The 24774-nt window shown below is 46.4% G+C and overlaps 1 protein-coding gene and 1 long non-coding RNA gene across 3 annotated transcripts; one reads left to right on the top strand and one right to left on the bottom strand.

Moving 5' to 3' along the window:
* The first annotated feature begins 549 nt into the window (after nt 1–549).
* Nucleotides 550–13298, top strand: LOC308570886 (sulfotransferase 1C2-like). 2 transcript variants are annotated; one of them, XM_081165944.1, is made up of 10 exons: nt 550–767; nt 1773–1907; nt 5665–5736; nt 7708–7879; nt 8743–8868; nt 9649–9746; nt 10798–10924; nt 11155–11249; nt 12054–12234; nt 13056–13298. In XM_081165944.1, exons 4-10 carry the CDS (start codon nt 7717–7719, stop codon nt 13166–13168), a joined length of 903 nt encoding a protein of 300 aa, XP_081022070.1. In that variant the 5' UTR covers nt 550–767; nt 1773–1907; nt 5665–5736; nt 7708–7716; the 3' UTR covers nt 13169–13298. The 2 variants fall into 2 exon arrangements, with proteins under 2 accessions (XP_081022070.1, XP_081022071.1); XM_081165945.1 differs by lacking the exons at nt 550–767; nt 1773–1907 and having other exon boundaries at nt 7711–7879.
* Nucleotides 13299–15971: 2673 nt separating this feature from the next.
* LOC308572573 lies at nt 15972–19684 on the bottom strand. The gene is made up of 2 exons (XR_014001813.1): nt 19531–19684; nt 15972–16662 (listed from the first exon to the last, which is right to left on the bottom strand). It is a non-coding gene; the product is annotated as an uncharacterized lncRNA (long non-coding RNA).
* Nucleotides 19685–24774: the final 5090 nt, after the last annotated feature.

The raw sequence follows: 24774 nt of genomic DNA, 5'->3' as shown, positions 1-24774 counted from the left end.
AGTTAAAAAGAAGGTGGGCGACGTTTGCAGTAGCAGCTCAAAAAAGAGAGAGAAAAAAAGCCATAAATTTCTGAAGACTTTTGTCTCACCAATTGTCCTAGGGACTCCACTCCGGAATTGTGTAGGATTTACTTCTTAGCCTTTTCTTCTCCTGAAGATGTCCTGCAAGGCAGGGGATATGGATTTTTCCTTGGGGTTTACTCCTGAAGCCTTTCTCAGAAATGAGTATAGCCTCAAGGCAGCGGAGGTTTAGGCCTAGTGTCTTCCTTCTCCTAGCTACCTTCCCAGGTTGGGCTACAAATTTAATAAAGCTTCCACAACCCCTGGTGTGATGTGCTAGCCATGCAGAGAGAAATTAGGAGAGCTTACCAGTTATATTAAAGGAGAGTGTGATCTGTGTGGCATAAGTGGTTGAGCTGAACAGTCTTGCAGTCTGTAGCTGCATAAACGCTTCAGCATATGTAGAGAGAGACAGCTTCTACCTACCTGTCTTTAGTGTAACATGGGAACAAGCCTATCAAAAAAGAAATGGCAAGTTTACCATGTAATATGTGATCCAGCGATTAGGCTGTATGAACGCTACACACATCGGTTTTGTATCATTTTGCCTGTCCTCACTTCTCAGAAATCCTGGGAATTTGAATTCTGTTGAGGTGCAAAGAATCCTCTTTCAGAAGTCCCTAGCCTCTCTTCACAAAACAACAACGCCCAGAGTTTCAGGAAAAAGATTTGACGGTGAATCACTTTGCTGCATGGGTATGACCCTAGTAAGTGAGTCAATTCCTATCTGCTTAATTTTGGTAATGGATCTGTACTCTGCATCCTCTCTGGTCTCCTTTAGATTGGTGCTTAATGTGTAAGTTTAGTTAAGTTGAGTTTGATTGAAAAAGCAGGGGCATTTTATCCCAAGAATAATATCGAGCAATTCAGTATAGCGCAAACAAAGCATTTAGTACAGTGGTGTCCAAAGGGCCAGATTTGATGAAGTGAAGGGCCATAATGGCCGACCAAAGTTGTTAACCTTTTTTTAGGATTTTACCCCAAAGTTGTTGAGGTTTCTTTATACGATTGAAGATTGAGGTTTGGGGGGCCGGATTAAACCGACTGGCGGACTTTGGGCATGCCTCGTTTAGTACGTACAGTAGTACCTCTGGTTATGTACTTAATTTGTTCCGGAGGTCCGTTCTTAACCTGAAACTGTTCTTAACCTGAAGCACCACTTTAGCTAATGGGGCCTCCTGCTGCCGCCGCGCCGCCGAAACACGATTTCTGTTCTCATCCTTAAGCTAAGTTCTTGACCTGAAGCACTATTTCTGGGTTAGCAGAGTCTGTAACCTGAAGCGTATGTAACCCGAGGTTCCACTGTATGTACGAAGTGTTCGATTCTAATGAATACTAGACAATTCGGGCCCTAAAAAAAAAGACGGGCTATTCCTCAAAGGGTCTAGCTAAACTCTAGAATTCTCTACCGCAAGATGTAGTGCTGTTCACCAACTTGAGTGGGTTTATTCAAAGAGTATTAGACAAATTCATGGAGCACAGGGCTATCCATAGCTATGCTGACATTCTACCTCTACTCCCGGAGGCCAGTATGCCTCTGGATACCTGCTGCTGGGGAACACAAATGGGGAAAGCACTGCCAGGCTTGGTTCCTTTTTGTTCCCTTGGTCACAGTGAGACCAGGATGCTGGACTAGATGGCCTTTGTCCTGGTCCAGCAGGGCTTATTTCCATATGAGTCAGAAATTGAGACTGTGGTATGTGTTTTTGCAGCAGCAAGATGACTGGTGCCCAGCTTGAGATTCTGCCACTCCCCCCACATACAGAACTTTCTCTGCCTTTCTACAGAACTACAACACCCCTCTTTAGATAAAACAAGTGCAGTTTGAATGCAGAAAGGCGTCAAAGGTAAAGAGGTGGCTATAAATCATTGGTGATCTAGGCAGGTTTGCCCAGGAACAAACAAGGAGGGGTTCTTGATACAATTCATAACCATATCACTGATCAAACTAAGCAGATGGACTTTGGAACTGGGATTAAGCTCAAACAGGTTGTGGAAAGGGAAGTCTCTTGGATGCTAGCAATGGTGATTGGGTTGGGGTTCTGCCAGTCAAATGACCTACAGTATGTTTCGATGTAAAAAGGAAAAGATTAGCCACTGAGGCCACACTTGCCATTTCCAGGAGCCCCAGAGTGCTTGGCTGTTGGATAGATCCATGTAAGTAGCTACGTCTAGGAGACTCTTCACCATTTTCTCCTTTGAAATCTCTGTGGTGTAGTGGTTAAGAGCGGTAGTCTCGTAATCTGGTGAACCGAGTTCACGTCTCCGCTCCTCCACATGCAGCTGCTGGGTGACCTTGGGCTAGTCACACTTCTCTGAAATCTCTCAGCCCCACTCACCTTACAGAGTGTTTGTTGTGGGGGAGGAAGGGAAAGGAGAAAGTTAGCCGCTTTGAGACTCCTTAGGGTAGTGATAAAGCGGGGTATCAAATCCAAACTCCTCCTCTTCTTCTTCTTCATCCTCCTCCTCTTCTGTTAAATGGTGTTGGCAGACTGAACTGAACAAGCTTGATGTTGTAGGAGTATGCACAGCTAAATTCTGGATGTGATGGGCTGCAAATTAAGAAAAGGGTGCCTTAAGAGGCAAATAATTTCACCCAGAGGCAGAGACCTACCATGATGTGAATTTTCTGCTTAAGCTTGGAGAGCAAAGAGGAGAGAGCGAGAGAGAGCAAACCTGTGGACTCAGTGCTCTTCAGGCAAGTTTCAGTGGAATTAACAGGAACCGGGCAAGTCTGGGTGTGACCGCAGCCCCCAATGAGTTCACTAGGGCTTCTTCTGGAAAATTTCCGAAGTAGTTTTGTGCCTGTAAACGCAGGGTTGCCAGATGCTGGCCTGTCACTTCAGATCACTGAGTCTCTCTAGTCCTCCGCTGTGCATAAGCAAGAGACATGTTTCCCTTCAAGGCGCCAAGTGTGGAATGGATGCTGTCGAGCTGCAGAGGTGGAAACGGTTCGTTTTCCAACTTCCACAATAGCTGGGTCTACCTCTTCTGTTGGAGGCAGTATGCAGGGAATTGCCAAGGATTAAGAGAGCGCTGTTGCGTTCATGTCCTGCATGTGGGTTTCCTCCAGGCATCCGGTTGGCCACTGTGAGATCAAGAGAGCCAGGGTGGTGTAGCAGCAGAGTGTTGGACCAGGACTGAGGAGACCCGAGTTCAAATTCCTGCTTTCAGCCATGAAGCTCACTGGGTGACCTTGGGCCTAGTTATCTCTCTCAGCCTAACCTACCTCACAGCAGAGGCACCAGCTCATGAGTGAGATGGGGGGGGGGGGGTTTCCAACGTTACGTGCAATTGATGATCCAGTTCAAAAATCATGCAGCAATTGTTTCTGAGCTGGTGGCTGTCGGACGTGGGTGCCAGGAGCAGGTCAGCAATAAATCACACAGCATCAATGAAATTAACTCTTTATTCAGTAAAGCACGGTCAGCTCAGGAAGCCAGGCCTAATGAGCACAGCCACTCATCCCAGCAGATATTGCCTCTATGAGGCAGTTGTGAGGACTGCCTTTCTACAGTTGCCTAAATCTCTTCATCCCCCAGGTCCTTCCCAAGCAATCTGAGGCTCTGTCACTGTATCTGTCTTTGCTCTTCCCTCTTCATACCATTTCTGGTTCTGGGACACCAAGGGAGAGGGGAGCTGGTCACAGGAGGAGGGGGTGACACCCCAGCTGCTTCAATGGCCTGCCTCATCTCTGTCTCTTGGCCCCCCTCCTCTCCAGCCTCCGCTTCTGCCTCTGATACTGAACTGCTCTCTGCCACAGACTCTTCCTGCTCACTAAGCCCTGTTACCTCTTCAGCTTCCGACACCTCCTCCCACTCTTCTCCCTCTGACAACTCATTGTTGTCCCACCACCACTCCCTGGGCTCTGAGCCTTCTTCCTTTGGGGTTTACCCAGCCGGGACCTCCCACCCTCCTCCGCATCCAGCCATCCCACGACAGTGGCCTTCAGCCAGCCCATCAGTATCATCTGACTTTGGTGATGGTTTGGGCTCCTCCAGAATTTCCACACATCTTGAGCCTAATCCAAATGGCTGTCAAATCAAAACTGATGAAGTGTTACAGAGAGAGCTGCCCATCTAATGACCCTCCGTTAGACAGCAACGCCCTAACCACATCACACCTTTGGTCTCAGAGACATGAACTTGTTGGTTAAACCTTGAAGAGCAAAGTGACAGACTCTGCTGGGTAAAGTAGACAGGATTCCCCATCTTAAGTCCACTGCTATTGAACTGGCGCCAGATCCAGAGCTTCCAAACAAAAACAGCAACAGCAAGCCTTCCAGAGCAGCAGGCAATCTGGGGAAGAATTTTGCATTCCAAAAATCATGTATTGGTTTGAAGAGAAATTTGGGGGCTTCTGATCCCCTGGAGGGGACGCGGGTGGTGCTGTGAGTTAAAGCCTCAGTGCCTAGGACTTGCCAATCGAAAGGTCGGTGGTTCGAATCCCCGCAGCGGGGTGCGCTCCCGTCGCTCGGTCCCAGCGCCTGCCAACCTAGCAGTTCGAAAGCACCCTCAGGTGCAAGTAGATAAATAGGGGCCACTTACTAGCGGGAAGGTAAACGGCGTTCTGTGTGCTGCGCTGGCTCGCCAGATGCAGCTTGTCACGCTGGCCACATGACCCGGAAGTGTCTGCGGACAGCGCTGGCTCCCGGCCTCTAGAGTGAGATGGGCGCACAACCCTAGAGTCTGGCAAGACTGGCCTGTCCGGGCAGGGGTACCTTTACCTTTAATCCCCTGGAGACCGAACTATACAGTATATGGCACTTACTTCCTAGGAGATCTCCCCAAAGACACCCTGTGAACTCCAGCAAAAGACTGGCATAGTGTGGGAAAGACCTTAATCCCTTTCCTCTGAAAATACTTCTCTCCCCAGAAGAAGAAGAAGAAGAAGAAGAAGAAGAAGAAGAAGAAGAAGAGTTTGGATTTGATATCCCGCCTTTCACTCCCTTTAAGGAGTCTCAAAGCGGCTAACATTCTCCTTTCCCTTCCTCCCCCACAACAAACACTCTGTGAGGTGAGTGGGGCTGAGAGACTTCAGAGAAGTGTGACTAGCCCAAGGTCACCCAGCAGCTGCATGTGGAGGAGCGGAGACTCGAACCCGGTTCCCCAGATTAGGAGACTACCGCTCTTAACCACTACACCACACTGGCTCTCTTCCCTTCCCCAAATGGCTCCCCCTCCTTCCTCAAGTTTCCTCCGATCACCCCTTGGAGGATGGGAAGGATTTTTGCTTCTTTATGTAGCTATGCAAACTCCCTCCCTCCAAGGTTTGAAGAGCAAACTTACTGGCAGTGCTCCGCATAAGTCCAGCTCAGTGATCCTTCACAGTTCCAGGAATGCAAAACTGATGTCACCTGCCGTGGTCCTATTTAATTTTAAAGGCAGCTGAGGAGCGGAATCTGTTTTGTCAAGGCTGGAGGCAGACGGCAGCTAACTGCCTGGTTAAATTGTCGAGAAAACAACCCAAAAGTACTTAGGAAGTTTAACTGTGTAGCTTTTACGCTACAAAGCTTTGAAGGGAGAAGCTTTTAATCCACCTCTTCTGGGAGGGACCTTCCAAGCTTTTCAACTAGGAACCAATCAGACCCGGTTTCCTTTCCAGTTGTGGCTGCTGCAGGGAAGGACCCAACTGGGAAGTCTCTGAAATTCAACATCAACTCGGCAAGGACGAAAGGTACAAAACTGGCAATAAGTTAGTCTTTCAGAGTGGCAGTACTCCACACTTTGAAGCGCTCCCTGGTTTCCCTGTACTCTTTTTGGTACCTGCTGAAAATATTTCTGTTTAGGCAAACCTACCCAGACATGTGCTGTCATGTGTTTTGAACTGGCTTTTAGCTTACACTTTGAATTACAATAATTGTTGGATGTTTAAAATAATAATAATAATAATAATAATAATAATTATTATTATTATTATTATTATTATTTATTATTTGTACCCCGCCCATCTGGCTGGGTTTCCCCAGCCACTCTGGGCGGCTTCCAAAAGAATATTAAAATACTATGATACATCAAACATTAAAAGCTTCCCTAAACAGGGCTGCCTTCAGATGTCTTCTAAAAGTCTGGTAGTTGTTGTTCTCTTTGACATCTGGTGGGAGGGCGTTCCACAGGGAGGGCGCCACTACCGAGAAGGCCCTCTGAATTGGGTTTTGTTTTAGCTGAATTGGGTTTTGTTTTTGTTTTTTACTGATGATTTGACCGTCTTATTATTTTTGCAAACTGCTTTGGGGCTTCATTATAATCAACCAGTATATAAACCTCATGTAGTACCGTCTAAATCTAAGCGGTCTGTCTCAAGAGGTTCCTGCTAAACCCCAAATGAGTGTCCACTCTCTGCTTGGACAAGGAATTTTAGGGTGTTTCAAACTCACACCTGAGCCTTCTTCCCCGCCTATTCAATTTACATTTTTCTCAACCTATACCATTTTAAGTTTACGGGGGGGGGGGAGGGACGCACAATATGTGATCTGGCCATTTGTCCGCTGCAGAGCCTCTGCCTACTTAGATGCAACAGAGAGCGATTCTTCTGTGACACGTTGAATTTTAAAGTGCCCCAAGACACAGGCTGCAGACACGCTGTGGGATGTAACATAAGCAGGCAAGTACAACACTTCCTGTTTGCCCTGAGCAGACACAGAGGGGGATGTTACTGCAGCCAGGAGGACTTCCTGTCACACCTGGTCTGGAGCATCCTCCCCCTGCGTGTGACCAGGTAGATGGGCGTGACCTTGTGAGACCCTGTAAAAGGGCTGCTCACACAGCCATCTTCCCTTTCTCTCTTTTGCTGCTTTCTTCCGATACTGATGTATTTAGCTGTCTGCTGGCTCTCAGCCAGCAGGGCATAGGCTTATATCCCTACATGGGACGAATCTACTCTGGTTTCTGTAACTTCAAGCTAAAGCCTGCCTTCAGGGAACCTACTGTGAACTGAATGTAAGTAAACTTCTTGTTATACTTTTAAAAGAAGACTGTTGTGCCTTTATTCTTTTTAGGAGGAATAAAGGGGGAATTTACTGGGTTCAAACCCAATCTGGACAATCCAGATTGGATTGCTTAAGTAAAGAGATTCAAACGAATCTACTGACTCACAAGTGTGAGTTAGGAAGGATAATATTTAATCAATATATCTTCTCCTACTATCCATGACATTCCCACGCACGCCACACATTTAAAGCACTTACCCACCCAAAAAAGAAAACTGGGAACTGTAGTTTACCCCTCAAATAGCTATAATACCCACCACCCTGGTTGATGGAAAGGTAGGGAAAGGGCAAGGTGGGGAAGAGGTTATGGAGGGGGCAGAGCTATCTGGGAGAAGCTGTGGGTCCAATGGGGATGCACAGGGACCATGACTGTATCCTCCTCTTTTCCTGCCTTCCTTTTTCTCTGGCAGGGCTCTTGCACCTTTTGGCAGGCAGAAATTAAGGTGAAGAAGCCCTTCTGAGGAAACCCACCTCCAGCTGTGTTGTGTATGCCTGTTGTTGTTAAAGGCTCAAGAGTCCTGATATATATATAACAAAGAGAGAGATGGCAACCATAACCCAAACGCTTACGGTGGCAACCATGGAAGGTCTCTTCCCTCAAAGACAGAGATGCATAATAATGCAAGGCACTGTATTTTCCTTGTGTCTTGTTTCCCCAGCAGAGAGCAATGCCTACAGGACAAGGGAAAGATGCCCAACCAGAGGGGCGCCCCGAGCTGGGCGAAGTGGACGGGATTCCCCTGGCAAAGGCTACTTGTCAGGAATGGAGCCGGATCCAGAGCTTCCAGGCAAAGCCAGACGACCTGCTCATTTGTACATATCCCAAAGCAGGTAATTATCCAGGGACAAAGCTGCATCCAGTTTGGGAGTTTCAGGAGCACAAAACTCAAGATGAGTCCAGCAAGAGTCCTATATTGCCTTCAGAAAGACGGTTCTGCTAGGTCAGGCATAGACAAACTCAGCCCCCCAGATGTTTTGGGACTACAATTCCCATCATTCCTGACCACTGGTCCTGTTAGCTAGGGATGATGGGAGTTGTAGTTCCAAAACATCTGGCGAGCCGAATTTGCCTATGCCTGTGCCAGGTAGACGATTATTACATTCGTCTCTGTGGGTGGTGATCATTCCATGCATTAATGTTTGTTCTTTTTATTTTCAGAGCACATACAGGGCTCAGAATCTCTACGTTCATATTTTGTGTGATTTATTATTATTATTATTATTTTAAAAACCCAAGTTCCTAGTCCTAGTGAGTGTGAACGCTGTGCTTAAAACCATGTGTGCAGAGAGGGCTTTAAAGGTCTCTGTATCTCCCTTTCTTACAGCTAGCAGAAGCAGTATAAAGTGTGCAAAGTTGGCACATAGTGGTAAATATGCAAAATCTATTCAGGATGCAGAATAATTGGCTTGCTGCGCTACCTATTACTGTAAACTTTCTGGGCACAGATCCACAACACAACTTTGCACCTGCTAGTTCACAGTGTTAGATGGAAAGTAATATGCATTAGTGGCTGGAGTCACACGGGTGCTGAGCTGTATACAGCATGCACAGGAGCCCTGTAAGTAAAAAGGGAAAGGGGATTTAAGTTTAAAATTAGCAGACAGGGCAAGAGAGCTGAGGTCCTGGGCAAAAGACTGGGCCTGAATATATGAGTGCTGATTTTCCTTCTCTCTCTCTTTGCGCATTATGCCAGGTACCACCTGGATACAAGAGATAGTGGATATGATCCAACAAGAAGGCGACCTGGAGAAATGCCAGCGGGCCCCTGTGCATCATCGCCACCCATTCATTGAGTGGGCACGGCCACCCCAGCCCTCAGGTGACAAATACAGCACCATCCATATTCCTGTGGTGCCCAACCCAATCTCTGGGCGGGGAGAGACTTCCGGGGTGCCTGCTTTTACTGTGTTTCCTTGGAACGAAGGTCACTGGAGACTGTGGCATCTTTAGGATATATGGCTTTACTTGCACAGATGTGCAAACTGAGCATAGGCTCACAGCAGGAACACTCCAACAGGTCTTGGCCTCCCTTTTAGGTTTCCAGGGAGCCTCTATCCCTGTCTTTCTCAAGCTTCCAGCCCAGACAAAACTCACCCCAGATTAGCCCCCCTGGCCTCCCCACCCCCCGCTTTCTAGAATGAAATGGTATCCAGCCAAGTGAGATGGGGAAAGGCCCATTCTTCTCCTCCAGAAGCATCTCCAGTTGTTTCTATGGCAACACATCTGGTCTTCACCAACTTCTAAGCATGTGCAGATAGGATGCTTAACAGACTTGGCCAGGGCCCTTATTTTGAAAAAGAGACCATTCTGACCAGTTCAGCAGGTTCCCTCTTGTACAGGCTGCCTTATTGAAAATACAAAACCACTGGCTTGATTGGAACCCATAGGTTTCCTCCAACCCAACCCTTCAAACCTATCACATTATAAAATTGGTTTCTCAGCATAACTACCTTCCCCAGGTCTCCCGGAAAGGCCAATCATGTAACTTGATTTGGATTTTGAAATGGATTCCTTTTTCACTGTGTTTTGCCCTCTGAAATGGGATAGGATGTTCTCCCATCCCTGTTCTGCCACTAATGCCTCACTCTTCTTTGAGCAGGGGTTGATCAAGCAAACGCGATGCCTTCTCCACGGACTCTGAAAACCCATCTCCCCGTGCAGTTGCTCCCTCGGTCCTTTTGGGAGCAGAACTGCAAGGTAAGGGATGGGAAAGGGGGCCTCACACTTTGGGAAGAGACACTCTTTTGCTTCATTCTGAGAGGTGGATCCTAGGGCTAAACTAGGTGCCACGCTAATTTCGGGAAGGCAATCAGCATGTATGCTTTTAAAAATATAAAAATATCAATTACAGCTGTGAGCTACCCTAAGCAGGACTCCTCCTTCCCCCTTCCATTGCAGCAGTTAAAATAGATTGAAGTGCTTTTTGCAGTTTGGTAAGTGATGGGGATATACACTGCAAAGTTTGGGGTGAATGAATGATCAGCAGTGGGGAAATGTTATAACCACCATGCAAACGAAACAGGATGGATGCCATTGTTGTATAACCTCCCTGCACACAAATCAGAACAAATGCTCTGTGAAGACTGTAATGTGGGTGCTTCCAGATGACCTGTTAATATATTGACCATTCATCCTGATTAGTTTTGCGGGGAGCTTAGCAGACATAGATTTAGTGAGCATTCATCCTGACTTGTTGTGAGGAGGTTAGATGACGTTGCATCAAAGCAAGAGCTAGTCCACACTTTCTAGTACATTTCCCCTTCACTTTCCTTATTGCAAAAAATCCAATAGTTGAGGGGATGCAGGTTTGTGATGCAAGACTGATTGTGGCTGCAGCAGCCCATAGCATTTTGAGGACTTTTATTTGCTGCTGTGTCCAGCTGAGAAGTCTGGGGTTGTGTTTAGGAAAGGTTACAAAGCTTCCCTGAGTTGTTGGGCAAGTTGTAGGGAGCTGGTTTAAGTCTATGGAAAGTGTGTTGCCTCCAAGACAACTATAATCATGCAACCTGAATATTTCTTTACACGACTGTCATTATTTTTGGGTGGCATTAGGTTTGGAAGCACCCCTTGTCTAATGTCTGTATAAACTTTGTGCAAGCAAAAGGAAGGAGTGAAAGATGCTGAAAAGAGGATACTTGGGTGAGCTAGAGAAGTCCTACGTCTGTCATCTTGGTGCTTCCTGGAGAAAAAGCTTGTTAATGAATCTCCTAGTTAAATGCATTGTTTCCCATTTGTCTTCCCCATTCAGTTCCTTTATGTGGCAAGGAATGCCAAGGACTGCATGGTGTCCTATTTCCATTTCCAAAGGATGAGCAAGGTGGTACCTGCCCCCGGAACATGGCAGGAATATTTTGAGACTTTCATGGCAGGCAAAGGTGAGTTAAAAACAATGCACCCTTCCTTCCTAATCTTTTTGATTCTAGCAATAATGACAACACTTTGCGCGTGTGAGAAAGTTAGAATAAGGAAAAGGTCAGATGCAGTTGGTGACAGTTTTTATAAATTGCATTTGGTGGTGATGGTAGCCACGACTGCATTGTGGTTTTTTGCTCCTGCTGGGGGATTTGTCACTGTGCTCCTCATCACCCAACTCTGTGTCTTCCAGTGGGCTGGGGCCCGTGGTACGATCATGTCAAAGGCTGGTGGAAGGCAAAAGACACACACCGTGTGCTCTACCTCTTCTATGAAGACATAAAAAAGGTGAGCAGATCGGGAAGGTGGGGCCTTCTGGACAGCATCCCTTGCGGAGATCAGACTCTGGCAATAGTGCAGGGATGATGTGGAGTGAATCTGCATAGGGGAGAAAGTGTCAAAAAGCCTGTCCCATCTGCCACACCCAGAATGAATTGCTGGTGAGAATCAGATGGCGGCTCTGTCGTCGCCTCTCCCTCATCTCTTGCCAAAAGGGAGCAGGAAGAGGCTGCTAGTAAGCGGGGGGTGGGACAGCTCCACAAACATATTTGCCTGCCTATCCTTGGTCTTCTTTCTCCACCTTCGTCTGCCATTTTATAAGCTTTCAGCAGATCCTGTGTTGTGTCTCCAACCCTGGTTTCCAATCTTGTCTACTTGCCTCCTCCTCCTTGTTCTATGTTAGTAATACCAGGCCTGATCCTGCAGACACTGCTCACATGTCCCAGGTACCGTTTGACACTACAGCAGCCTTCACTGTGGCCTATAACCAGGGGGGACGGAAGGACTCAAGGCTGAGGGGGACTGCATTTGAGGGAGGACAAGAATACAGTGACCACAGCAATAAGCCCTGCAAACAAGGAATAAAACCTGTTAATGTGGTTTCCTTCTGGCTTTTACACTATTATGAGGGAGGTCTCCATGTTGGCCAGTTTGAAAAAATGGGCAGATTATGGAAGATTTACAAGCAGATCTGTCTGCTTGGGATGCCAAGGCACTTCTCCTAAACATTCGTGTTCTCAGTGCCACCCTGCCCCTTCCTGGCATCCTTTTTCTCAGGCCAAACCCTGCTGCACTTTCTCCATCTCCACACAGGACCCAAAGCGTGAGATCCAGAAGGTGATGCAATTCATAGGGAAGCAACTGGATGAGGCGACCGTGGACAAGATTGTCCGCCACACTTCCTTCGAAGTCATGAAAGACAACCCCATGGCCAACCGGGCTGGCGTGCCCATCTCGGTCATGGACCTGTCCATTTCCCCATTCATGAGGAAAGGTATGGCTTCCCCCTCAACATCTTTATTTTGGACGGTGCCAACTATGCCCAACAGGCAGAACATTGAAATCCCACAAGTCACGCCACCTGAAGGAAACGGGCATTGTCTTAGAGGGCCCTCCAGAATGGTGTTTGAATGTTCAATGGTGGTGGGTTTATTCATTGTTCTGCGATGCTACTCCATGTTTGCTGTCTGGAAGGGTATAGTGAGGCAAAACTGGAACAAAAATGAACCAGAACATTTGTGGTCTAAAAAGTTGCAGAATTTCAGTTGTGGAAAATGAAGCAGTGTGACCACTCCAAAATGTTTGTGGGCGCACACAGCATTGAAAGTGGTATCTCATGTGACAACAAATCATCATGAAAATACAGTGGTACCTCGGTTAAGTACTTAATTCATTCCAGAGGTCCGTTCTTAACCTGAAACTGTTCTTAACCTGAAGCACCACTTTAGCTAATGGGGCCTCCCGCTGCCACCGTGCGATTTCTGTTCTCATCCTGAAGCAAAGTTCTTAATCCAAGGTACTATTTCTGGGTTAGCGGAGCCTGTAACCTGAAGCGTATGTAACCTGAAGCGTATGTAATCCGAGGTATCACTGTACAAGAAGGATATCTAAGTCTCCAACATGTATAGACTTTTTCTTCAAACATCCCCCCACGCCCTTGCCAAATCTCTCATTGAGGGGATTACTGCTACATCCTAACGACATTGAGCGCTGTGAATATACCCACCCTGGTAGTTTATGGGGCATAATAGCAGACAGTGCCGTTGAAAACTTCTCCCCATTACGCTGAGTGGATTGTGTGTATTTCTTTTATAGGGACAGTTGGGGACTGGAAGAATCACTTCACGGTGGCTCAGAATGAGCGGTTCAATGAAGACTACCAAAGAAAGATGGCTGATACTACCCTGACATTCACCATGGAGCTCTGAGAGCCAAAAGTCCAATGTCAGAATCCCTTAAGAGGATTCCCTGAAAAGTGAAGGCTCACCTCAGCCAATGTCCTCAGGGGGTTTGCCTTTTTCAGCAGCACTAATAAAGAAAAAGTGTTTTATAATTTCATAGGCTGTATGTTTGGATGCTTGATTCCATGTGGGTGGGGACACGGCTTTCTGCTTGGTGGCATTTCCTGATGCACACTGTGGCATTTGCTTTCTGGTGCAGAACTTGGTGCATCTGTGAGGCCCCTAAAAACTCCAGCTTTCACTGAGAGAGGTGGGAGAAGTCTAGGGCACTTCTAGCCTGGGACTATTTTCAGGTGAGATTCAGCTTTAATTGCACAGCCTGAATTTGCTGGCATGTGGCTGAATCTTACCTGAAAATTGGATCACTTGATATGGAATGACACCTCTTGTAAAAGAAACCCAGTTCCTCAAAAGATCCAATTTCTTGCAGTGATGGGGAAATGCCCCAGAAAGTGAGAGATAAACACTTGCTAGCCTCACAATCCATCTAACCTCCTCACAAACAAATATGGGTGAGAGCTCATTCAATACCTAGTGTTGGCTAACCTGTCTGCAAACAAACCAGGATGAATGGCCGATTAGCTTAGCTTTCAATATCTGTTTGTCTCTTCACAACTGAAGAGACAGGTTCTTACGAATGTGAGCACAACATTTCTGATTGTCCTGTTGCTATTTTGGTGGATTCAGTCGGTAAAGCTGTGCAATTAAAGTTGCTTTGCAACTCTTGCACAACAAAAGCACTCTCCCCAACAAATATCTCAGATTTTTTCTGATAAGTAAAGCAAAACGTTTGTGATCAAGAGAGGGAAATGCAAGGGAAAGAGTGAGACAGCATTTGCTTGATGCAATGTCCTGTAACTTCCCCACAGTCAAGTCAGAGTTGTTATAAGAATTCTAATGTCCTAAATATAAAATAAACGTTCATAAATGTACAAGGCAAACACATACTTAAGTATATAAACCATGTGTCTGAAATACAGTGGTGCCCCGCAAGACGAATGCCTCGCAAGACGGAAAACTCGCTAGACGAAAGAGTTGTCCGTTTTGGAGGTGCTTCGCAAAACGAATTTCCTATGGGCTTGCTTCGCAAGACAATGTCTTGCGAGTTCCTGCTGGGTTTTTTTCCTCCCCCCCCCTTTCTAAGCCGCTAAGCCGCTTATCAGCTGATCTGATCAGCAGATAAGCCGCTAAAAGCCGCTAATAGCGCTAATCCGCTAATCCTTCAATGGGCTTGCTTCGGAAGACGAAAAAACCGCTAGACGAAGAAAATCACAGAACGGATTCTTTTCGTCTTGCGAGGCACCACTGTAGTACAGGAGAGCATAGGCGCCGACTCCATGGGGCTTGAGGGGGCTCGAGCCCCCTCAAAAAAATTTTTTGGGGGGCTCAGCCCCCCCAATAATCTCGGGCGGGCGCCCTTTCAGCAGAGCGCCGCCGCCGCCCCCCGCCGCCTCCTCCTCACCTGCTCCTTCGCCAGCCAGCCGCGCGCCCTAATCGGAGGCACTGCCGGAAATCCCGCGAGAACAGGGGAATCCCGACTGGCCACACCTCCCAGCCAGCCAATCGGCTGGCTGGGGGGGCGTGGCTTGCCCTATTTAGGGCCGGAGCCACTTTATTTGCATATTCATGAGCTTATTTATTATTCATGAGCTTTCCCGGGCCCCCCCAATATTTTTTCTAAGTCCGCGTCCCTGCAGGAGAGCAATCCTGAAGCTATTTTGACTCTCCCAAATTGACCTTAATTATTTCTATGCAAGGAGGAAGGAAATGGGGAAAAGCTTTCCAATTGTCTTTTGCTTACCTGTCTTAAGGGCATATTTGTGCAGGAATAGGGTGAGCCTGTGACCCGGTTTCAGGAAAGTATTTACCATCAGGAAAGTATTTACCATCACAAAAGAATAGCCAGGCTGCCCAGGTAAAGCAATCGGTGACCATTAACAGATATCCTGGCAAACAGGATTTCTGCTGTAGACCACCGCCTTCTGTGATGTATGTATGATGTTTTGGGTTGTGGTCTTGAGCTACAGGGTGGGCAATTTTAAAAGTCTATATAAGGGCTTGCGCACCATTGTTTGGGGTTCCTCCTGCATGTGGTGAGTGAGGACCCTGTTGCAACAGTTTAATAAAGATCAGGCTTACTAGCTGCTTTGCTTCTCAATATTCTCTGGTTGGCCTCTTGTTATTTTCTCCTACCAATAGGGAACCCACTTAAGGACTCTATATGGGCTCTTGGATGCCCCATAAGGGAAAAAGAGCAGGTTTTTTCTATAGCAGTGAATGCTCAATAAAAAGCCAAGATCCTCTAACCTCCCCACACATTTTGTGTGAACAAAACGCTCAATCAACAGGATATCTGAAAATGGCCTGGCTTAAGAGTGTGAACACTGCTTCAGATGGCCATATGGCAGGAGTCTTTTGGCAGATCCTGATTCCACCCAGTTACCTGCTGCATCTCCTGCCTACCAACAACTCCTGAGACCTTCCCTGCTGTTTCATGATTATACAAAGGGATGAGGCAGAGCCCTGAGGCCTGACACTGGCGCCAAATCCTGCTCAGCCTCTTCTGGATTCTGAGATTTCACCAGGCCTGCTTTCAAGCCGATTTTGTGCAGTGTGTAAACATGTTTAGAACAAAGGAACCCAATCAAACTTGAGATTAGCCTGGCTTGCCCAGTATCTGGTTGTGCACCACTCTTTTGGGACCCCACTATACCCAGTCACTTTCACAGGTCTGCCCTGAATCCCAGAAGACTAAACTAGAACAAGCCAATACAGAAACCAGAAAATTCTTTACTATGTACTTGCCACACCAGGCAATATTATCACGATTGTTTCTTGTCCAAGCACCTGTGTCAGGGTTTCATTTCAGTGCTAGGTACTTCAGGAGTCGCTTTCCTTAGCCTCCAACTCCCCATACCCCGACGGATGTTCCTCAGGGGCTTCGTCCAATGTGTTGCTTCTCCTGACGGCTGCGTCTTGGCAGTCATCCAGGCAAAGATTTCTCTCCCTGTCCTCCTTCTCCTTTGCCCACCTCTGTAGCACTCCTTGTGGCCAGTTGAGTTGAGTGTAGTACGTTTCGACTGGGGGGGCAGAAGACCTCAGACACTGACAGTGGACATTTGCTCTTAACTCGGCCAGTGCTCTCAGGGGATGGCGGAGCCTCATCAGGCCCTGTGGTTCTTGGCTACTTTTGTCTGGCTCCTTCCCAAGTCTCCTGGCTGCGTCTTTTGGGTGGACCTGAGCCAACTCCCTGGGATCTGCGCCTCTGGATGGGAGCTGATCAGAACGTAATGATTGTTCAGACCGGAAAGAGGAGGAATCCATGATGCAACAGGAGAGGAGGCAGCCTTGGTTATCAAGGTGTGGAATTGGTTATCGGCTATTCTTTTGTACAAGGATTGTGGCCACCACAGCGGCTGAGGGAAACCTTGGCACTGGCTCACACAGCTGGTGGAAAGTTTCTGGGGGGGGGGGAATTAGGAAAATTAGAAGCAGGTTACCTAAACGATCGCCTTCTACTATATCAGGGGTGGGGAACCTCAGGCCCTCCTGCCCCCAGGCTGCCCTGCCTCCTGGACCCCTCACTGACCCTGCACCACCCCTCCCTTAGTGACTTTTGCCAGGCTGGAACTGTATCCTTCGACTGCAATGAACTTTCTTGCTTGAATGAATGAAGGGCTGTGCTTGTGTAAGGACCACTGGTTTTCATGTTCCTGCTTACCTTACATATAAGCTAAACAAGCTATAGCTAAGAGCCCCACTCTCTTGGTGGGGCCCAAAAAAATTAAAGGAAAAAAAACCTGGATGCACATTTCCAAAATAGAAGATGAAAAACAAATAAAATAAAATCTAGATACAGCAAATGGCTTTAGATACCTATTAGGTCCATAAATTACCATATAGTACGTTTCTGAGCACAATTCAAAGTGTTGCTGCTGACCTTTAAAGCCCTAAACGACCTCAGTCCAGTATACCTGAAGGAGCGTCTCCACACCTATCCTTCTGCCTGGACACTGAGGTCCAGTGCCGAGGGCCTTCTGGTGGTTCCCTCGCTGCGAGAAGCCAAGTTAGAGAGCCTTCTCAGTAGTGGCACCCGCCCTGTGGAACACCCTCCCACCAGATGTCAACTAGAAAAACAACTACCAGACTTTTAGAAGACATCTGAGGGCAGCCCTGTTTAGGGAAGCTTTTAATGTTTAATAGACTATTGTATTTTAATATTCTGTTGGAAGCCGCCCAGAGAGGCTGGGGAAACCCAGCCAGATGGGCGGGGTATAAATAAATTATTATGATGATTATAGCATACATTAAACACAAAATACAGCGGCACTTTGTTGCTGACAAAGAGCAGCTGGACATATAAAGGGCCCCATTACCTTCAGTAGCTTAGGGCCTCATCAAACCTAAATCTGGCCCTGCTCACAGTATACATGTGAAAATGGTATCCACTGAAGTACCATATTTTTTGCACCATAACACTCACTTTTTTCCTCCTAAAAAGTAAGGGGAAATGTCTGTGCGTGTTATGGAGGGAATGCCTGCGGGTGGCATGCCTACGGATTTTCCTCCTCTAAAAACTACGTGCGTGTTATGGTCGGGTGCGTGTTATAGAGCGAAAAATACGGTACTTCCTTTTTGCTTCTCTGACTCCACTCACTTCCTGCATCTGGCTCCTCCCATCATTGCTAAGTGCCCTAAGATCACCTGCATGGGTGAGATTCCCCACCCTTCCTCTATATGCATTCGGCAGATCACTGAGATTGTCAGAGGAGGCCTTGCTGATGGTGCCTGAGCTGTGCAAGGCCACCTGGTGGTAACATTCCCTCTGGAACGCTCTCCCACCTAGGACTAGGGAAGCACCGACTGTTAGGGGCGTCTGACTTTTACTAAAAACTATATTGTTTGCTCAGGCTTTCCCAGATGAATAGCACTGATCCTACTGCCCAATACCATTTGTTGATATCTGTAACATTGGTGGCGGTTGCGTTTTTAATTGTTTAAATGTATTTTTGTAAGCTATTTTTGCAAAAAAAGAGTATTTTTCTGTGTATAAGTTGCCCCCATATATAAGTCGCCCCCTATTTTTAGGCACTCTAATTTAAGAAAATGGGGGGGGGGGAGATTGCCCTGTGTATAAGATGACCCATAGTTTTTTGCATAATTTTAAAGTAAAAAAACCTAGTCTTATATACAGAAAAGTATGGTATATTTGTCAAAACTACATACAAAAAAATGTGTTTATTAAAATAAATTCACACAAAAATGTGAGGTGTGTTTTTTTTCAACACACAAATTTCAGCAGAAATGTGGAAAACTGAATTTCTGGTTATAAAACTGAGAAAAGGAGAGAACCACAACTGACAAGGCTCACCTACCCCTGTGAGGGGTTAAGGAAAAGGGATGGTCTGCCAATTCTCGCGTAACAGGCCGGGAACACAGAGGGTGTTCGTGCCGAGTGTTTTTGTAAAAGGTTAACATAATAAATAAAAAATGCAATAAATAAATATTACACTGAGAGTAATTACAAAAGGGAAATAAATTACCACAGAAGTGGTGTTTACTATTTTACTGGGAGTGGTATTTTACTATTTTACTATCGGAGGCATTTACTATTTTACCGGGAGTAACTGTTTCTTGGTGAGGAGTTAGTATAACCTAAGTTGAAGTAATGATATTTTCCTTCCTTCCCACAACATAAGTTCAAAATGGATCAAATTCAATTTATTTATACCCTGCCCATCTGGCTGGGTTTCCCCAGCCACTCTGGGCAGCTTCCAACAAAGATTAAAAATACATTAAAACATCAGTCATTAAAAACTTCCCCAAAGAGGGCTGCCTTCAGATGTCTTCTAAACGTCAAGATACTTGTTTATTTCCTTGACGTCTGTTTGGAGGGCGTTGCACAGGGCGGAGCCACTACCGAGAAGGCCCTCTGCCTGGTTCCCTGTAACTTGGCTTCTCGCAGCGAGGGAACCGCCAGAAGGCCCTTGGCGCTGGACCTCAGCGTCCGGGCAGAACGATGGGGGTGGAGTTGCTCGTTCAGGTATACTGGACCAAGGCCGTTTAGGGCTTTAAGGTCAACACCAACACTTAAAGAGATGCCATGGCTGAAAAGAGGTTGTGAGTGTAAGAGAGATGGGAAGCAAATGTAACCAGGGGAGCCCAATTCATGCCTTATCAGGAAACAGGGCAGACAAAACAATGGTTTTACGCATTCACTGTTTTCTGCCTTCCTGAACTGGGAACAAATCACCATAATTGTACATCAGTCTTGCTTCCTTCGGCACACTGGTCCCAAACGAAACTGGTTCCAACGTGAACATACATACCTATGTTAAATGATTTGCAAGAGCAAGATCCCTAGCATCCCAGATTGCCTTCACATCCAGTTGCCTCCACATCCAGAAAACACCTGTGGTGGTTTTGAAAGCTTTTATTACCAGATTGAAGGGTGGGGACAGCTGCTAGGACTTAGTACTCCTTTGTTGCCATGACAACTGAAAGTCCCTTTGCTGGTTGCCAAGACAATGGAGTTCCCATGGGGATGAAGGTTCCTTCCCTCAAGCCCAACCAGATCTGATCACCAGAAGGTTGGAAGCACCTAGAAATATCGCAGGTAACTTTTGCCTGATGGCTAAGAATTTTCTAGTCACGACAGCATTTTCACATTTTGCTCTGTTGCTAACTCCTTTTTAAACTAATTCAACTTTCTGTGTCACTCTCTTGGCTGTTTGAAAGACGCTTTCCCAAAAAAATGCTATTGGTGTTCCTTAATCTTTTCAGATAGATTCTTACTTTAAATTCTTAATATTTTTTTAATACTGTACTTGATATTTTCATGTTACTGTGAGGCAAATTTGGTAATGAATGCTAAATGAATTACCCTGCGCTACCAAACCTTGGCTGCTGTGAAGTTCTTCTCCTTTGCACAGGTCCATCAATCTTATTAAGTTAAAACTGTAGGTACTCAATATCTAGATCTACCATTAAAACAACCCACACAAATTGTTATTAACCGACAACTTAACACAAATGATACGCCTTTCAATATTTTCAGGTTAAGCATTATGTTGAGGGAGAAATTGCAACAAAATCAACATCCCTTTTATAACAAATATTTCTGGAACCTGGTTTAAGAAGAACTCTCTCAAGAACATGTTAAGAGCACCCCTAAACATTTTTTTTAGAAAAAAAAGCACTGCTGGTCATGTCCACAGAATATGATTTGGGAGAGTCAAAATGGCTTCATGATTGCTCTCCTGTACTATTTCAGACACGTAGTTTATATACTTATGTATGTGTTTGCCTTGCCCAAAAACAACCACAAAAAACTGTAACATCGGTGTATTTTATTTTCACTTTTGAAATGCCTGTTAAGAGGTGAAACCAAATTTCAAAGGTGGTTTGCCACCTTCAGGAACAGAAACCCAGTGTCTGGAATAGAAGCATAATTGGCAAATCTTTCTCCTAACACTGCATTTCCTCGCTGGGAAGAAGCTTTCTGTTCATTTCTGCCTGACCAGGTCGTTAATTTCTTATTAATTACTGCACAATACGCTGGAGGAGAGAAAAAGATCCTGCGTTTGGGGCAGATTCATTTCGTCTGACTCATGCCATCGCCATGCAAGGCGAAGAAGCCATGCTCTCTGTCTGAGCCACTGACCTAATTTCCACGGTTACCATGCCAACGCCCGAAGGCCATTCAAAAGCCGACAGGCCGGGCCTCTAAACTAGATCGAACCGGTTTCAAGGACGCAGACAGAGAAAAAGCGGCAGTTCAGCGGAAGGAACCATTTCGCAGCAGTAGAATGGGGGGGGGGTTGTGAGGCGGAAAGGAAGCAGACTTCGGGTGTGAATCCTTTGCGAGTGTTATACTGTACAAATTTTCTAATACAAGTTTTCTAATACAAGTTTTCTAATGTCAAACGGGAGCGAAGAGAGATGACAGATTTTGCAACAGAGAAATCAGATTTTTGATGAGTAAAACTGCTGCTGATAATAAAAATTTAAAAATGATAATATTTAGGAAGAATTTGCAATAGCATAAATGTCACTGGCAATATTTTTTTTAAAATCATAGAATTGTAGAGTTGGAAAGATCTAGTCTAACCCCCTGCAATGCAGGAATCTCAACTAAAGCATCCATGACAAATATACCTAACCCAACTCATAAACAGGTGTTTAGGAGGTCCAACAGCTTGGTAGATTTATGCGACCATTCCCTAGTAAGATCATACAAGAAATTCATGGCGCATGAGGACATCTGAGGCTTCTAGCCAGAATTTCTGCATTGTCTGTACCATGCCCATGAGGCGGACTGAGACAGCTGCCTTGGGTGGCAAATTCCAAGGGGTAATAATAATAATAAATTTTTATTTATACCCCGCCCTCCCCAGCCAAGACCGGGCTCAGGGCGGCTATGGATAGTGCCATGGACGCCCCCACTGCTGCAGGAGAAGTGAGGAGAAGCAGTTATGGCAGACCCTCCAAGTGTCCCTATTTTCCAGGGACGTCCCTGATTTAGAGAAGCCATCCTGACTTCTGATTTGATCCCGCAGTGCCCCACTTTTCCTTAGCATGTTCCTATTTTCATTGGAGAAATGTTGGAGGGTATGGCGTTATCCGATCCCCGAGCCGCCTGAAGGCAATCCTGTACAGTGGTACCTCGGGTTACATACGCTTCAGGTTGCATACACTTCAGGTTACAGACTCTGCTAACCCAGAAATAGTGCTTCAGGTTAAGAACTTTGCTTCACGATGAGAACAGAAATCGTGCTCCAGCGGCGCAGCAGCAGCAGGAGGCCCCATTAGCTAAAGTGGTGCTTCAGGTTAAGAACAGTTTCAGGTAAAGTATGGGCCTTCGGAACGAATTAAGTACTTAGCGCGAGGTACCACTGTATAGGGAAGGTTTTTTAAAAAATGTTTAATGTTTTATTATGTTATTATATATGTTGGGCGCTGCCCAGAGTTGCTGGGGCAACAAAGTAAGATGTGTGGGGTATAAATAGTAAAATTATCATTATGGAATGATACATTCCTATTTTCATCAGAGAAATGTCGGAGGATATGGTATGGCGGCAAGATCTCACAAGAGCCCGCAAAACCATGTGTGACCTCAGCTAGCAAGGCTTCAGCAGGGGCAGCAAATGGTGAGGGGTGTGGATGCTGGGAAGCACTTTCCTGTTTCACCTCAGGCGGCAAAATGGGATGGGCCACCCTTGGTCTCTGAATACCAGTTGCTATTGCGTCCAGGTCCTGCTTGTGGACTTCGCATGGGCATCTGGTTAGCCACTGCAAGACCAGTGAGACTAGGCAGGCCTTTTCCCTGATATAACAGGCTCTTCTTTTGCCAAGGACCAGCTGCCATAGCAGCGGTGGCCTCCAGCAAATGGGGACTGGATGTACCAAACTCAGCGGACACTACCAGTGGACTCCCAGCAGGGAGGGACCTACACTGGTCGCTTGACCCGGGTGAGCCTAAAGGAGCCTGAAATATACTCGGAGTCGAGAGTGGATTTAATGCTCTTTATTCAGCTCATAGTGGTGAGGAGGAATGGAAGTTCCCCCACAAAATCTGCTTTATATACCTTATTTACACAATGGGCTGCACGTGATTGGCTAATTCCGGGATTCTCCTGTAGGCCAATCGGGTTGTGGATTCACTTCCACCTGGAGCTGGATTGGGTGGCTCCTGCGGACCAATCATACTGCTGCATTGTTCCAGGACCAGTCAGACTGCTGGATTTTGGATCCTATTGTTCTAGGACCAATCAGACTGCTGGATTTTGGATCCTATTCAACTCAGTACATAACAGAGCCCATCATCCAGTGGCGTAGCGTGGGGGGTGCAGGGGGGGCCGGCCGCACCGGGCGCAACATCTGGGGGTTAGGGTTAGGGGGCGCAAATCCACGGGTTAGGGGGCGTAAATCCATGGGTTAGGGGGTGCAAATTACTTGCCTTGCCCCGGGTGCTGACAACCCACGCTACACCACTGCCATCATCCAAGGACTTGGGTGAGTGCGGGGAGGGGGCTGTGATGCTTCATGCAGTGCAACTCACAGTCACAGAAGGCAGGAATGGCTAACAATTTGGTGGCTTTAAAAGAGGACTGGACAAATTTATGGAGGAGACAGCTATTGATGTCTGCTAGCTATGATGGCTCTGCTCTGCCTCGGTCAGAGGCAGAGATGCTTCTGAATAATACCAGTTGCTGAAAATCGCAGGAGGGGACTTGCTCTTGTGCTCTAATCCTGCTTGTCAGTTTCCCAAAAGAGGCATCTGGCTGCCCACGGTGCAAACAGGATGCTGGTCTTGATGGGCCTGATCCAGAAAGCTCTTCTTATGCTCTTGGGTTATTATGGGAGAGAATGGTGGCCTCACACCAGGGTCTGGTGGTGGCATGGAGCCATTGAAAAATTCGTGATCAAATCCCTTTGAAATCTCTACACTGATCCCTTCAGCATGTGAAGTGATAAGAAAGACCGTGGTGCCTCCGTGCATGTGCAGAATGTCTCTCCCACCTCCTTCAAGTGACCACAATGAGCCACCACATATCTGAGATGAAAGGCTTTTGGGTCCATCTCAACTGTGATTCCTGAACTGCAGGTAGTTGAAGTCAAAGACCTTTGGGATCCTTCAAATTCTGTGATTTTGTGAGAGAGAACCAAGTGAGAGATCCCACCAGCTACTTGCTTTGGCTTGACGGTCTCTTTGTTTCTTGAAAGTGTGAAGTCATGAATGGCTCTGTCACATTTTACGAATTTCATTTGCTTTGATCAGTTGTGCGAAACTTACTTGGCAAGCCAAACTTTCTGTACCTGTGAAATGTGAAGAGTAGCAATCACACTGTAAAAAAGTTGTAAAATAGCAATAGTGGTATTTTATTGTGATAAAATAGCCTGCAAAGCCTTGCCCTTTGGAAGTACTGCATGTCTGTTGTAAAGACCCGTTAACTGCATAAAAGTAATCCTGACTGGCAAACGTGTTGGTCTGTTACAGGAAAACAAAGGAAAGAGTCCTATGGCAGAACCTAAGAGAATTATAGTGAGGTAGGTAGCCCCTTTTTAAAGCTCCTTTTTAAACTTAGTTGGTCTCTAAGGTGCTACTGGACAATTTTTTAATTTTAGAATTATAGAGAGTGACACAACCCTTTGTGGAATAGAGTCCTCATCACCAGATCTAAGTGGGATCTAGTTTATGAAAGGATTATAGTTATAGTAAGTCTCTAAGACTTTAAGATGCCGCAATACTCTTCCCCCACTTTTTTTTTTTAAGATGGACGGCTCAATAAAATGCATTTATTCTTTCATGAACCCCCCCTCTCCCCCCCTCGTTTGTTAATTTGGTTGCTTCCAGGCTCGCTCCGTAATCTCACGCCCACTCTGCAGTCTGGACTGTACCATTCTCGGGCAGCAGGGGAGGCCAGTGGCACACATAAGCAGGGACCCGAACGACATTCCTTTGGCAGTCCGTTTCATTGCAACCGCCGTCCCTTAATTCCTACACAAACGGGCTCACACATATCCTAAATGTAAAAGAGACGCCTCGGTAGTCGAAGGCATGGTTACGAAGA

This window comes from Podarcis bocagei (assembly GCF_964188305.1).
Source record: "Podarcis bocagei genome assembly, chromosome: 13".
Classification (NCBI taxonomy): domain Eukaryota; kingdom Metazoa; phylum Chordata; class Lepidosauria; order Squamata; family Lacertidae; genus Podarcis; species Podarcis bocagei.
The sequence above is the reverse complement of the archived record's forward strand: the minus strand, read 5'-3'. Positions and strand labels throughout refer to the sequence as shown.